This window comes from Watersipora subatra, chromosome 9 (genome assembly GCF_963576615.1).
Source record: "Watersipora subatra chromosome 9, tzWatSuba1.1, whole genome shotgun sequence".
Lineage (NCBI taxonomy): Eukaryota > Metazoa > Bryozoa > Gymnolaemata > Cheilostomatida > Watersiporidae > Watersipora > Watersipora subatra.
In genome coordinates, this window is record NC_088716.1 from 56,102,587 (window position 1) to 56,117,757 (window position 15,171).

The 15,171-nt window shown below is 39.1% G+C and overlaps 3 protein-coding genes across 6 annotated transcripts in view; all 3 read right to left on the reverse strand.

Moving 5' to 3' along the window:
- LOC137404609 (daf-12-interacting protein 1-like) overlaps positions 1–9,724 on the reverse strand; it is a 42,063-nt gene extending 32,339 nt beyond the window's left edge. For all 4 annotated transcript variants that reach the window (XM_068090832.1, XM_068090831.1, XM_068090833.1 and 1 more), the window contains exons 1-7: positions 9,604–9,724; positions 9,153–9,259; positions 5,499–5,610; positions 3,996–4,233; positions 2,770–2,990; positions 2,169–2,304; positions 7–158 (exon numbers count right to left, since the gene is read on the reverse strand). In XM_068090832.1, the coding sequence (XP_067946933.1) occupies positions 7–158; positions 2,169–2,304; positions 2,770–2,846 (365 nt within the window). In that variant the 5' untranslated portion in view covers positions 2,847–2,990; positions 3,996–4,233; positions 5,499–5,610; positions 9,153–9,259; positions 9,604–9,724. The remainder of the gene's footprint in view (positions 1–6; positions 159–2,168; positions 2,305–2,769; positions 2,991–3,995; positions 4,234–5,498; positions 5,611–9,152; positions 9,260–9,603) is intronic.
- On the reverse strand, positions 3,963–11,485 carry LOC137405253 (msx2-interacting protein-like). Its single transcript, XM_068091481.1, has 5 exons — positions 11,481–11,485; positions 9,604–9,729; positions 9,153–9,259; positions 5,499–5,610; positions 3,963–4,233 (listed from the first exon to the last, which is right to left on the reverse strand). The coding sequence occupies exons 1-5, from the start codon at positions 11,483–11,485 to the stop codon at positions 3,963–3,965; spliced, it is 621 nt and encodes a 206-aa protein (XP_067947582.1).
- Positions 10,776–14,626, reverse strand: LOC137404613 (msx2-interacting protein-like). Its single transcript, XM_068090838.1, has 3 exons — positions 14,391–14,626; positions 11,481–12,323; positions 10,776–11,364 (listed from the first exon to the last, which is right to left on the reverse strand). The coding sequence occupies exons 1-2, from the start codon at positions 14,471–14,473 to the stop codon at positions 12,047–12,049; spliced, it is 360 nt and encodes a 119-aa protein (XP_067946939.1). The 5' UTR covers positions 14,474–14,626; the 3' UTR covers positions 10,776–11,364; positions 11,481–12,046.
- Between the last annotated feature and the right edge of the window lie 545 nt (positions 14,627–15,171).

Below are 15,171 nucleotides of genomic sequence, written 5' to 3' on the forward strand. Positions count from 1 at the left end.
TTTTACCTCTCATCCCCTCTTCCTCTCAGCATTCCATTGCCGTCACTCCTTGGTGGGTATCTCTCATTGTCTCCTCGACGAGGAGGAATCGTAGGAGGTGAAGGCATGCCTAACTTCTCCCTATACTTGTCTTGAAAATCCCAACTAGCAAAGTCCACCTAAAGTAACATATAGATAAAAATACAGCGCTGTTATTTTAATGCATCATTTAATACTGTTGGAGGCTCGACTATAAGTAAAACTGATTGCAACTACTCATGAGGGTGACACTAACTAATTGTTAGAGTTAAATGCCTTATACAGTGCACCCTCAGGATACGATTTTGATCTGTTTCAGGGTTGGCATCATATGGTGAGAAAATCGTATGTAGGGGTATGAAAACCATAGTAATTATATAATGCAAACATCCCCTGGTAAATATCGTCAAAATTTTATGTAAGTGCTGTACATATTAAAAATTAGTAACAAAATAGTATGTTAACCTTAGTAGCTATAGTTACCTACAATAACTTTAGTGTATATGGTGGTTATGATCTGCAATAAAATGTAACATTAAAATGTACCATAGGGAGTTCTTACCTTAAAGACATACCTACGAATAACATTAACTTTGAATTCACCTCAAATAAGTTTAGCTTACTAAACAAGCACACACACACTTAAATCTAAGCTTTCGTTTGTATTTTTAACTATTTTATTGAATTTCAACTTTTTATCACTAAAATTTTATCACTTATCAGTTTCTGTCTTCGGTTTACTATAACTTTTAGCAGACCTGTTTAAAACATTTTACAACCTAATTCGGCAAGAACAGCCAAACGATGCTGCTTTCGTCATGAAATGGATTTTGTTAGCAGGTTAATGAAAGTTGTCTGACCACTAGACCTTTGATATAAAGGGATTGCAACCCCAACTTTGCTACTGGTTTTCCAGGGAAAATATTACCGTTTTACACACGACAATTATTGAACTCAGAAAAATCGGTCATTGTGGATCTTTCAGGCGCTGTGAAAGTATTTTCGGTAAACAGCATTTTGGCGTCTTTGTTATTTTGATGTACGTAATAAGCGCACACGCCAAATTTGAACTCGGGTAAAAGTTTTGTTGAATTCGCATGGTGAAAAAGATTCATAAGGTGATGTGAAAAAATCATCATGTTCCACTTCGTAAGGTGAAAAGGTGAAAAATGGTACACTGGGGTAATCGTATCCTGAGGGTGCCACTGTATTCATTAACCTTTGTTTTAATTTGTCCTTTCCAATCGAGCTATTTCAGTTCACACGCCTTGAACTTCAGGTTCTACTAGTAACTATTCCTATTTTACTATTTTACTAGTGATTATTCCTAAGATCGATCACTAAAAACTGTAAAAACTAAAAAAATTTCACATAGACATGTTGTATTATCTCGAGTAAGAATTGCCTCTACATTCTTTTTTCATTCGGTCAAATAGAGTAGCCTCGTGCGCTACACCGCTTCAATGATATTTTCAGATGATTCCGATACCTCATTTTACGTTTGTACCAGTACAGCTGTATTCAAAATTTTGATGAATAGCTTCTGCTGCAACAGTAACCTTTTTATACACAAACTTCCATGTACTGATTGTTATTGTTAATTCAACATATTTATGATTTTTACTTTGTTTTCTCAGTTTGCATTAATTGAATAAGTATCAAATCATTTTTCATTGTCATCATTATAGTAGAACAGGCTTTGTCTAATGGATAGTTTTGTACATACTTATTACACCGGTTAACATATGCACAAGTACATCGCATGCAAAAAATACTATTGGGTACTACTAGCACGATTAAAGATCATGATTGTGTGAGAGGTTTTGAACCATACATAACAATTATAAGCACAAGCTGGCTTCAGACGAACGGACACGACTATTATTATATAAAAATTTAGACTAGTTTAAGTTACTAGCTTAAGTTACTCAAATTCATTGGGTAAATTATTTGATTACCCTGCAATGCCGGATATTCAGCTAGTAGCACAATGTAAATTTGTAGAGTACAATCAAGCTTCCACATCATTAATTCGTTACAAGGATCGCTCCACGTGTTAAACTAGCGTATGTTGGATCTAGAATGCACATCAAAATACACTGCACTTTTTTGAAATCGTTTAGAGCAAAAGAAAACCTAAGATTACTAACCATGAGACGTTTGTTCATGATTAGAGGTCTGACTTTAAGCTCATTAACAGCTGAGACGGCCTGGTCAGTAGCTTGGAAGGAGACAAGTGCCCGCATGTCTATCTTATCCAGCACAATGTCAGTTATGATACCATACCTTAAAGAAACGAAAGAACACCGCTGCAACACACAATATTTACAAAAATTGAGCTATGCTAGTGATCAGGATGACAAATTTTATACATAACCCGCTTAGTTTGGATAACGATCAAACTGAAACTATATCTAGTTTCCGTGTAGTGGTGCCACAGTTTATACAGAAAATGTTCGGCAATCTACAAGCATATAGAGCTAGTGCTCTAACTGATGTCTATGAGATGAGAGTGATATTTATAATTGCAGTCATTAAATGTATCAGAAATCTACCAAGTAATCGGTTGTGCCAATAGATGAGGACGGAGAAATACAACTACTGTCTACTAGGTATTAATAGTGGTATACATTTCTAATAATTCTCATTTAGTCGATAGTCAAATCAGTAAACATTGAAACTTTCACCAGCATTAGCTTCACACGATTACTAGGCAATAGCACGACCTTCTTTATCAAAGTCCAAAGGTACCTTGATAAAGCTCGTTTGAGTGTAATTTCTGTAACGGCTTCTGGCAACTCGTCCAGCCAAACACAGCTGGTGGGCATACTCTTGCCAAAGCCTAATTTTATCTTGTTGCTGCCAATATGGATGGCTTCTTTCCTTGACAACACCTGAACCACTGACTTGATATCAGAGAACTGGACAAACGCATATGATGAGGCGGCCCCCTGTTTTTTTATTTCAATGTCCTGCAAATACATTGAATAAAGATGATCTATGACACATACTTCGGTGCTAGACTAAAGACAACTCCTTTTTTGCAGCAACATTAAAGGACTGTTTATATTCTGCTATCAAGCAGAGCCAACATACAGGCACATGTGATCACAAAGATAAAGACAAGTAGTAAACGCAGACTTACGCAGACTTACATCGCAGCGCTATCAGCTAGCTAGACACAAAGGATGTGATAGCATCATGAGCATCGAAAGTGATTCAATTAGCGAATAGCAGAACAAGGAGGCATATTTACCAGACCTTCAAAAGCGAGATAATATGACACATACAGACAGGCTTTATAGTGCCCTTTTTAGTCAGACCCAAAAGGTCTTCATTTTTGATGAGCAGTCAAAACGACGGCCCACTACAACGCCAAAAGGTCAAAGCTTTTTAGTAAAGTTAAACAGTTGCTCAATTTCCATTGCAATTACTGAATCTTTTTTATTATTAGACGCTATAGCTCTGCAGTCCGCGCGTCTACCACTATATTTTCGTGACAGGGTTAATGATGCGCATGAAAATGCAGCGTAAGCTATTCCATTTTACACATTTTTCACACTTGACTTGCTCTTATTTCGATTTAAGCGGTTCTGAATGCGCCACTACGACCTCCGGCATGGACATCATTATCTTTTTTAACAAAGCATCCGTGTTAATCCGCATCATGTGAATGTCCATTGAAATACTCATTGCGCTGGAACTCAATATGTGCACACAACTCCGAATCCATGTCATGGAAATATAGTGTATAGCTAGTCAATTTTCACATCAATGGCTAGAACAGCAGTGAAACCAGTTCTTAAACCGAGTGTTCACATAAGCAGCAAGTTCAGTGTCCTGAAAAGGTGTCGAGTGCCAAGCAAACCTTTATAAACAACACTAATCCAGTGAAGAGAGCAGAGATGGTATGACGTAGCAGGGAGAACTATCTGTTAGCAAAGTCAAAAAGAGCAAATTGAGATGAGAGGACCTACCACAATCTCTCCGTACTTCCTAAAGGTGTCACGCAGCGTGCTAGAGCTTGTGTGGGGCTCAAGGTTGCCACAGAATAAAGTTCTCGTTGCCTTGATGTGATATTCGTCGTATTCAGGCTCCTCCGCCTCCTCCTCAGGGGCATCGCAGATAAAACCGACATGAGGCTCTACTCTAATTTGTGAGCCAAAGAAATGCTTTTCTTTAGATGCCTCCAGAGCTTTTTCAGCCTCCTCCGGCCTGCATGAGGAAGAGGTTGGAATGCTTTGAGTATACTTTGAACAGCTAGCTACATGACATTACCATTACGATTACTTATAGATTTCCTGCGTGTAGGGATTCACATGTGATTTTAATCGTGGTCTCTAACAAATGCAGAAACCTAGCGAATACAGCAAAAGTACGGCAGTTGCCTTAATTGAGATACACGAGGGTACGAGATAAACAAGCAGAGTAGATCTCATCGAGAGTGGATGAGCGAAAGTGTATCCTCAAGTGTAAGCCATGGCCCAACTAAGTCGCTAATGTTTGTAGGCTATTAGTTAATGTTTGTAGGCTATGATAGCCAAATACCCGCTGTATAACAAATGCATTTAACATATATAGTAAGGGTATTTGTTTATCAGAATCAGTACATGAGTCATCCAAATAATTTGGTACAGCAACTACCGTGTGTTGCTCGTGTACCTTTGAAAGGCGGATGTAGAACTCCAAGGTCATGGATACACTGAGCCTACATGAATGCTTAACACCTACCCCTCTCAATCATAGCTACAGTTTTGTGTGAATTAAACTGGACTTCTCTATTGGGAAACTAAAATTCTCATTTACAACATTGTTGCACATTATGAATTTAATCAATAGCCATAAATTACATATTAAATTAATCATCATCTTGTACTGATTTTACCCTATATATTCATTCAAAAACATAATTTTACAGCTGCTTGGTTTGCATATTTAAAATCAGGACAAAATGAGGATTAATTTAATATGTAATTTATGGCTATTGACTACGTTCACAATGAGTAACAATGTTGTATATGAGAATTTTAATTTTCCAACAAAGAGTCCAGTTCATTTTGAACAGGAGTGTATTTTACTACGAATACACCATGGAGTTGTATGAAGAGAGTCAGGAAGCAATTGTAGTATCATTGCCCTTGCTACTTGCTAGCTTTTCACAGTGGGCGTGGAAAAAAGTTGCTATATCTAAGAAAAACAAAACAGGTCAAAGTTAAACAGTTTGTGTATAATCAATAACATCCAACCAAAGCAAATGTCATGAGCAGAGCTATGCGCTATGACAACAAAGTAATGTGACAGCTCTCGTAAGTTGAAAGGAACGAAGACGAAGGTCGCTGCCTTTATTTCGCAACTTATCATCTCTTGCCAAAGAGTAAATAAACACTGATGGAGTAATGTAAGAGATGAGCAAACTGAATGTTGATAGCTGCTATTAGTCTGCATCCTGTTCCGAGGCCACTAGCAAGACTACTACTTACTTCTTGAAACTGACGATTGCGAGGCGATTAGCCTCCTTGCCCTCAATGACGACCCCTGTGACCTTTCCATGCTTCTTATATTCGTGGAAGAGCCCATCTCGAAGGCTGGTGTCTGGAAGGACAACACAACTAGTGCAGCATGAAGTCATGGGACAGATAGCGCATGAGCACGGATATAGATAAGGCTTCATGCATCACCTTACTATCCCTAGTTTTATAACCTGAAACCTTTGAGAAGGACTCACTCGACTAGCTAAAGAGCTGGAGTAAGTCGTGTAAATGGAGTGATGCGCTATCTATTTACGATCACAGCAATAACACGGTTTAAGCATGATTCCCATATCGATTGTGCGACCCCGGCGGTAACTTTGTGCAGCAAAACACCTGCGACGGTAGGCTCGGCGGCTTCTGTTCATATAAAGCTGCATCTCTAATGATCGCATGAAAATGTTCGCTCGCCATGCTGTTTCGATAATGCTGACCTTCACCTGTACAGTGCATTTCGGGAAGGTTTTGCCTGCGGCTCTTCACGAAATTTGAACAGCGCTAAACTCTTGCATTGACCACAGGCAACTACCGGCTGTACTCTGCGCGTAGGTTCACATTTCACCGTTGATAGCCCTGCGGTGCTGTCACCAGTGCTTGCGGCGTATATGGGAACCAGGCTTTAGGTTGACTCTGTGCTATTCTGTGATTCGCCTGCGGGTTGAGATGCCTAGCCGATTGATATTTATACTGCAATAGCGAGTGAAGGTTAAACGACAGCCTTGAGTCGTGTAATAGATTAGCTGAAGTTTTTGTTAAATCCGCATTAAATAAGTTAAGACAATCTTTATCCTAATCCCATGATAGCTTTTAATCTGAGGCTACAAAATTTATCAGACTTGAGCTGCAAAAATTTCATAAGAGAAGCCTAGCCTCAGATACTGCTCGAATATGAGTGTGGACAACATGCCAGCACATTTTCCAGTCGATTTTCAAAGCGAAAAGTGGCGATATGTGACAATTTAGACACCGTATTGGCATCCTCAGTTGCAGTCAGTGACATTCCAGTGTTACCACTACTATATTAATAAAAGGTTATATGTCAGACATGACACATGATAATGGTAAATTTTACATTCGCATAAATGCTTTCTACAAAAACCACATATGCACAAAAAAAACAAGAGCAAAAATATTTATTCTTCTACGAAATATTATTTTCAACAAAAATTTAACAACTTCAACTAAGAGCATTGTTATGTCAATATACTGCTTGTGTGAACATTTGGATGGCATGCTAGCTGGCTTCTCTGTAAATCTAAGAAGACCAATTGATTACTTTTGATTCGACTCTGAGAACAGAGAGCCATTAGAAATATGGTATTGTGAGTGTGTGCCTACTGTATAGACCAGATATGGCCAAATGGAAGATCTAGATCCGGATCTTTGTAGTTTTTTTTGTAGATCTTTTAAGTTGCCTGTCAAAAAGATTTTTTCAAGTATTTTTTTTTAATTTGGTTGAAAAAAATTTTTGTAAACTTTTCTTGGAATTTTTGTAAATTCATTGTTTTCAGCAATAAATTTTGTAAAAAGCAATCATAGGACACGACTCACAAATACTCTTCTTCATGAACTTTATGAGTTGCTAGAAGTAGCAAAAAACTGCGTTTTGATAGTATTGTGAAGTCAAAGCCTACTCATCATTTTTATTACTATTATGAGACACATTTATTACAGCACATTCATTCACTGATTTTTAGTCAAATTATTTATACAAGCAAAAAATTTTCAAATCGTATTTGAGGCTTTGTTTTAAGATAAGCATAAATAATTGCATGTTTATGTATGGTAAAAAATAAAATGCACATCTTCAGCTCGTTGTGGATCTTTAATGCGCCAGATTTGGCTGTAACGGATCATGGCCGAAACCATTTGGCCATCCCTGGTATAGACATTCAAACTACAGAATAAATATATACAGTCAAACATGGATAACTCGTCCACGGATAGCTCGAACACATGGTTAATTCGAACGGTTTCTTTGGTCCGTTCCCACGTAATGATAAATTGCTATAAATAACTCGAACTCAACACTGTTAATTTGAACTGTTTTTTTGCCCAACGGCTACCGAAACGGTTGTTATCGCTTTAGAAAATCACTTTATTCAAAGCCATAGAGGTAAACTTCATCTTTTCGTAATTCATAAGCGTCGTTATTACCACCATCGGCAAAATATTTTTGTCAACGACTTTTCTAAAGGTTTGGTGAAATTTGATTTATACTGCTATACGATGAGTAGCATGGGCTAGCCGGGTCACGCGCGCAAGAATTTTCGCCACGCACATACAAAACAAAAATCGCATGTTGTTTTTGTTTTGTATGTGCGTGGCGAAAATCCTTGAGTGCGTGACCCGGCTAGCCCGTGATGAATAGTTTTCCGACGTTGATTCCGTGTTGAATCAACGTCGGAATGTTGAATGTTTAAAACGTCTTAAAAATTGTTGTAATTAAACTTTAACGTTGTCTGAGCTACAAAAAACTATTCATCGTTTGACCTAAACACAGAATACGTGTGTACATTCGATAAGTATCTATTAAAAAAACGTGAGTGATATAGAATGTACGTAAAACCTCGTAAAACTTCTAATTGAACTGCCTCGGAGTGTTGCTCTTAACGAATCCCAGGTAAAGTAAGATAATCTTTGCATAAACTTCAAGAAAAAACGGCAAAATTGATCGTGGGTAAAACCCCAAAAGAAAAAAATGTCTTTTCTTTTGAGCATTTCAACAACGATCAAGTTTTGCCAATGTCAATCTGAAAAACGTCCTGGCAATAACATCACCTCAAACAACAAACCAATCTCAAGTGATAGAAAAATCTCTATACTTTTTCATAAAAACGTTTTAAACTTTACATTAGAAGCATTTAATTTGAAACAAGCCATTTGTGCTTTTGATTTATATTATAGCTTGTATATGTACATGTATCTACTAATAAATAAGTAAATATATGAACTTGTGACAGTGCTCTGATAACTTGAACGCTCTGATAATTCGAACACTTTTGCTCGGTCCCTTGAAGTTCGAGTTATCCATGTTTGACTGTACTTTATTTTATTTCGTTACACAGGAGAGCAGTGAATAATTTACTCAAAAAGGTATGATACTGTTATGACAGCAGGTTACATAATAGTCGATATTCTAGTCTATAGAAATTAAATGCTGCTGCGCTATACTAGTCCAGCACCGAGTAAGTGCCTCGATGCGCCCAATCAACATCATACACACAAGGAATTCAAGGAATGTTAAGTAGCGAGAACATTGAAGCTCCACTAGACTTCAATTTGTTATTCCAAATCTGGCGGAATTGTGGCTTGGTAACTGTCAATCAAATGTGTGTAGTCTATGCCCTAATGGCAGAAATGACAGACCAGGTGCCAACGGGTGGTAATTTCACACAATCCTAGCCTAGATCCCTCTTAGAAGTAATCAACAGCATCCCACAGCCACAGACTGAAGGTTGAGTCCTACACTATAAATGGCAGCCATGTAAATCACACTAGCTCTCCGTAGCCCGGCATAGCTAGACTCCATCAAGTGGGTGTAAGACCTAACACAAACAACACAAAGAATTCCAGTATGACTGGGTAATAGCTGAGAGGTCTCACCTGACGACCGAAGAGGTAGATGCGTTATTTTCACTCCTAAATTAGATTTACTAGTGTTTATCTCAGATTTCCCTTGAGTTTCCTTCCGAGGTCTGCTGGCCCGACTACTGTAACAACCAATGAGGGATACTTTATAACCAGCCTCTATGGCCATGCAAAGGCTTTATGTTAAATATTAGTTATTGCCAGCTGTGGACAACAGGATATATAAAAAACAAAGCATAAATCCAAAGGTACATTCCATTACTTTCTTGTCCAGTTCAAAATTATGAAAGTACGACATTGGACTTTTCTTAGTTGCGCCAACCAAAATGGGAGGTCACAAAAGGACACTAAACCAGCCATTAATGGGCACTCTCTCAGCTATTGGTCTTGGTGACCTGATAACGAACTCACGGACAAAAGCTTCGGAACACAGATCAGTTTGCAATAAATGACAGGTATAGCTAACCTGCGGGAGCTTTCTGTTGAATTTGACCTTGACCTCGAGCGGCTACCGCGAGGAGACCTAGATTTTGCCTTCCTTCTAGCTGGAGATTTAGATCTTCTTTTTATTCGAGTATCTGGTGAGTTGGATCTACAGACAAACATATGCAAAGCATCTCAACACTGAGTCAGTACTATGCGATGGGCAGTTACTGTACTAAGCGAGGCTGCTATGGCAACGACCATTGCTAAATTGACGGCACATCCTTGAAGGCCAGCCATCAATGCAAATACAGAAAGACGAATGCTAATGGAACTACAGAAGCCTATTGATGCCTATTGAATCGACTAACGCTAACACCCCAAGAGCAAACTTCCAGTTAGTTGCCGGGGACAGCGGCTATTGTAGACTCAGTCGTAGCAGTCGCTGAGCTGTAGCGACGCTAGACTAAACAATCTGACAAAGTAAATCAAGAAAGGAGTGTTCAATTGCAAGTAGGTTAGAGATCACAGCATGGAGCATAGACTTGATAGCCTATATATGCGATAAGTTGAACCATGAAACGCAATTGGTCCATTTGATCGCACCATTCCTACAACATTGATTACTTACTGTTTAAAACAGTAGCAATACAAAATGGCCGAGAATTGTAGTGACTTCATCACTAGCACAAAGACTAAAAAGCTTTTGGACAATTTGAAACAATGGAAAGTAAATACTTTCTTAAAACATCACCTACCCCCACCAAACCCTCAATATGTGACTCTGTGATACTCGCTACAACGCTGCCGCCTGTTTTTTGCCACGCCCTAGTCCTCTGTGAGACTAAATAGAAAGCGACGGAGACAATCTTCCCGTCACCATGGTATAATATAATGGTTTAACGTGGAGGGTTACAGGGTTGAGAGTGGGATCATTTCCCTTTCTAACTTCTCAGTTGATAAGAATAACTGCGAAAAACATGTCAGCAATATCACTCTAATAGTCTGACTGCCGAGCCAGTCTATTAAAGAACCCAAACTCTTATTGCATGGCACACCCTATTACCTTGCTCTTTCTCAAAAATCAATCACTGGTCATCTATACATAACCAGCTTAGCTAGCATTCGACCATCCGCTTCCCACATGGGAGCAAAATCAATACTTCATTAAAAGAACAGCAAGATGCACAGCGGCGTATATATCAAGTTACATGATGTCATAAGAAGTCACTTATATTTGTATATTTCTGAACAGGTCTCTGTGACAGAATGGGCAAGTAGCAAAGCTACTCTAGTAGTACAACTACTAGAGTAGCGAAATACCAGAAATGCATTATAAAATCATCACTCCGGCAGTACATTAGGCGGCAGTACATTAGGCACCAAGCGCTGACATTTTTGGGATAGCCCAAGTGGATAAACCAGTAGTCTGGCATGGCTCAATACCCACACCATTGATAGAATAATATTCCGGAGTATAGGCTAGGGTATTAGTCTAGTTGTTGGCTGGAGTCCAAACCACTGAAGATAATAGCTTGGCAAACACGAATGCTTGGGAGTTGAAACTGGCTGATGAATAGTATTGATAAGCCAGCGAGTGGCTGTATAGGCAACTAGTAGAGCCACGTCAGCGTAAGATGGCGTGTAAGCCTCCTGTGTAAGCCTCCCGGCTAATCCCTGTGTGTTGGAGCGAGTAACGGCAATACACAAGAATATCCTCCTGTTTAATCCAATGTACAGTTTCTAATATATCCAACAGTTATCTCCAACCAGCTTATAAGTCCTCTCATTGCTTCAGAAAAGCCTGCAAAAACATAAGAGTGAATTGCATCGTTCGCTCAACTCGTAAGATGAAAATAATTGTAAACACAAAATATCTATCAACAAACGGCTATACGATGTAAAGAGCTATCTACTCACCTCATTTCTCCTGAAGCTATTTTATAATCCAATTTAGTTTTTAATCCAGTGTTCTTGTGCCAGTCACCCGCTGGGCCGAAGCTCACCCGGCTCAGCCTACCAGTGACTCACACAGTCAGCAAATAATCCATGTGTTAATCCGAGAGAAACAAGTAATAATCCAGTAGCAATAATCCAGAGCATATGGAAAAGAATGATAAGGGAGAGATGCGAAAAGAGAGAAAGAACAAGAGAAAGCGCAAATAGGGCACAAATAATATCCAATTGTTCGAAAGAATGGCGCAAGGGGAGGGTCTTCTATAATCCAAATTCTTGCGAACAAGCCTCAACCTAGTCTTAATGTTAGAGAAAGGGAGAGTTTATAAGAAGAATGAATAAGGGACCAGCTGAGAGTCATAAGTCACTCGTGGAGCAGTATAATCCGTCGCGTTAGCGCACCCCCTCGTTTTTTCTTTTTAGTCAATATGTAAGTGGAAGGTAAAGTTATCAGGTAACGCTAGGGCTGTACGTGTACAAGTGCCCTGACAAGCTCTTGCATACAACTAATCCATCACAGCTCCCATCCCTTACCCCTCCTTTTCCACCAAGACACCAGGTTCATTGTCGGCTGTGACTGCGACAGAATCCTCAGCCACTGCTGAGAGAGGTGGAAGTGTGGGGCACTTTCGCTCGCTCTGAGTAGTTCCAGCAGCGTCACAAAATGCTATGGATAGAGGCACTGCTCCATCTAACAATTGATCCTCGTTGTATGCCTGGCTGGCTGCCTTTATGTCGGTGAAAGCTACCACGGCATCCAAACACTCGGTATGGTCCTCCAGTCGGACAGACTGCACCTTGCCATACCTGAGAAATGAGATAAAACTTAGCAAACTGCGTACACAGTCGCCGTTGACAAGCATGCTGTAAAATATGTATTCAGAAGGCCATAGAAATCACAAGTTATAACTCGCCACCATGATGGCTGACAGTAAGTCCAAACATTACAAAACTGTAATGGGCAACGCCTCATTCAGCATAGATAGTGAACAATGAGTAGATAATGGCGTTCAAGGGGATAGCCGCTGCTATAGCAAATCATAGGCTGGCATGATCAGCTTCCATTATCGATCAGCCTTTCCTATGTTGCAATCCAATAATAGCTTTCCCCTTGATGAGGAAATTCTATTAGATTATTACTTAGAACATATGGTATTGATTGCGCTTGGCTAGTTGAACTAGGAATCACATGCTGATTTGATGCATTGCTATCTACGCTAGTTATCCACCATGCAACAATCCTCACAAGCTGGTAGACTGCTGCCAGCTGCTGTTTATATCTTGAAACAAGTCAGGCTGAACAACAGCTGGGCACTTATTCCTCAAGCTCAAGGCATCCGTTGCAGAATTTCTAGCAAATCTAACTGAATTAGACTTGAAGCTAACACAAGCGTCTGTCCGATTCAAAACAAGCTTACTTTTATCAAGACCTTTGTTCGCATATTAAAAGGTGTGCAAATGTATGACATAGGACAACAAAAGCGACGGGAATGAAAGATAACAAAGCGAATAGAATACTTTCAATAAGGCTAGAGCAAACAGCGTGCATTCATTGGAGCCATTTATCAATATCAAGCCTTCATTTATGGTCGATGGTGGTCGTGCCACTAGAGTCTATTTATCTAAGGGAAACACACTGCTCTGCTGGATGGCTGCCATAATGAAGACGGTGATAAGTCAGGCACTGAAGCGTAGTCACATATTCAAATTTGTGTTTTACGGCCTCAATGGCAACATCGGCATGACAACCTATGATTGATGATTGTGTTTACTTGACTAGCCTTATAGCTGGTCCACTTTGCCACTGCTAACCAAACCTAATTTGCTCTCAACCGCGCGTTAATTCTACTTAGAGCTTGGGAAACCATCATCAGCAGGAAATGTGGTTAGGAATTGGCATGCTGCGGTGAGCTGCAAAGTAGCTGGGATAGTATGTTCTGAAATGCGGTGGTTGAGGTAGTGGCCTGCTGCGCACTGCTTGCTATCACTTGCCCAGCCCTTCACCATGGATGGGAGAGTGTAGCCAATTATTGTGAATCTGTGAAATGAGGAATTTCACTCATGCTATAGGATTCATAGCGCCCTAGTTGTTTTGAGCAACGGAGTAGCTAGTGTGTGACTGCTATACTATAGAATTGCATGACAAGTTAAGCTCTAATTAACATCATGCTCTGGTGAATCACACATTTCCCTGTTGCAAACAAATTGGATTATTCAGTGAATGAAAACAAGAAAAACAATACGGCAGCCTTCTAATTTTCTGCGTATTCTCATGCCAACTCTCAAAATAAGACATCACTGATTTTTGAGGTAAAAAATATTTTTTATTCCATTTCGTGTAATTAAAGTTTAGCAGATAGTTTCCAATTAGGGTTAGAATCTTTACTTGGCAAGTTTGTAGTAACAAGTGAGAGTGAATAGCTAATAGGGCCTAGCTCTAATTCTATGGCGTAGAACTTGGTAGTCATAAAAATGGGGCTTGTATAAATAATGCTATAGTTATATAAGAATCTCTCAATAGAACATCGCTTTCCCATGCTCTGCTAATGCTAGCAAATACGAACTAGCGAACTGAGTGTCAACAACATGCAAAAGATACTCTAATTCAGCAAGCTGAAACTTCTCATATAATTAAATCGAGCAATAAAATAATATTGTTGATGTTCTTAATCATTTCATAACGCATATATCATACCAAAGGTACTGGAGAGATCGCAACGGTATACATAGATAAATTTTGGGTATTTCTTTGAAAATTAACAGTGAGATAATACATTGTCATACTTACACCTTTATAAAATGTAAAGCACAAACAATAATCACATTACATTGTCCATCAAGTTGTGACAAGCAAATGAAACAATAACTACTTACTTTCCAAAATGATCGCAAACGCTTTTTTCTGTAGTTCCACTGGGAATTAAGCCAACTTTTATGTAGCGTGACTCTCTAACCATGGTATACCGAACAGTCGGTATATCTCCTCATCAAAGCATTCAGTTTCCTCGCCTTTATCTTACGTTGTGTTCAGCAATACGCAAACGAGTTTTCATCATTTTTCCTGGTGCGCCTTCGCTATATAAAAAACTACTACATAGGGGCGATAATGGGCGTCGACACGGGCAAATCAATAGATAACGTAACCCTTTGTCAGATCTAGTATAAATACGTGAAAAGTCGCTATATACGCCCGTTAACCGAAAAAACCTTTTTAGAATTATAGCTAAGGCGTGACAAAATGGCTGCTCCACGCTAGAAAGAGCCTTCTAATCTAAAGTTTTGACCAATAGAAACAACGTGGAGGAAGAGTTAACAAATGGTATTTGAGTCAACCGTTTTTCCTTGACCAGTCAAATTACACGACGCATACTATCCTGTTAAAAAGGGGTTATGCTCTCCTTTACGCAAGAGAATAGATAACTGCTAGCGTAGCAGTCGTTTTAAAATTGTTGACCAAAACTGCATAATGATGGGATAATGATCTACTTTATGTTGTTTTTTGTACACCTTAGATCTATTTCACATTTGCTAAACCAATCTCTAAAATTTACAAAACTATGTTTTTCAAGATTTCAACAGTATTGCGAGATACATTCGTTGTTGAGGACACATCAAATGTGTTCAAGTATGTGCTAAAAGTGCAATGTAACTTTAT

Coding starts and splice junctions, on each gene's coding strand:
- LOC137405253 (XM_068091481.1), bottom strand. Junction 9,260..9,603: donor TCAACAGAAAGCTCCCGCAG/GTTAGCTATACC, acceptor TGGTTGTTACAG/TAGTCGGGCCAGCAGACCTC. Junction 4,234..5,498: donor GCAATCGTCAGTTTCAAGAA/GTAAGTAGTAGT, acceptor TTCCTCATGCAG/GCCGGAGGAGGCTGAAAAAG.
- LOC137404613 (XM_068090838.1), bottom strand. CDS start 14,473: ATGGTTAGAGAGTCACGCTACATAAAAGTTGGCTTAATTCCCAGTGGA. Junction 12,324..14,390: donor GTTTGCGATCATTTTGGAAA/GTAAGTAGTTAT, acceptor CTCATTTCTCAG/GTATGGCAAGGTGCAGTCTG.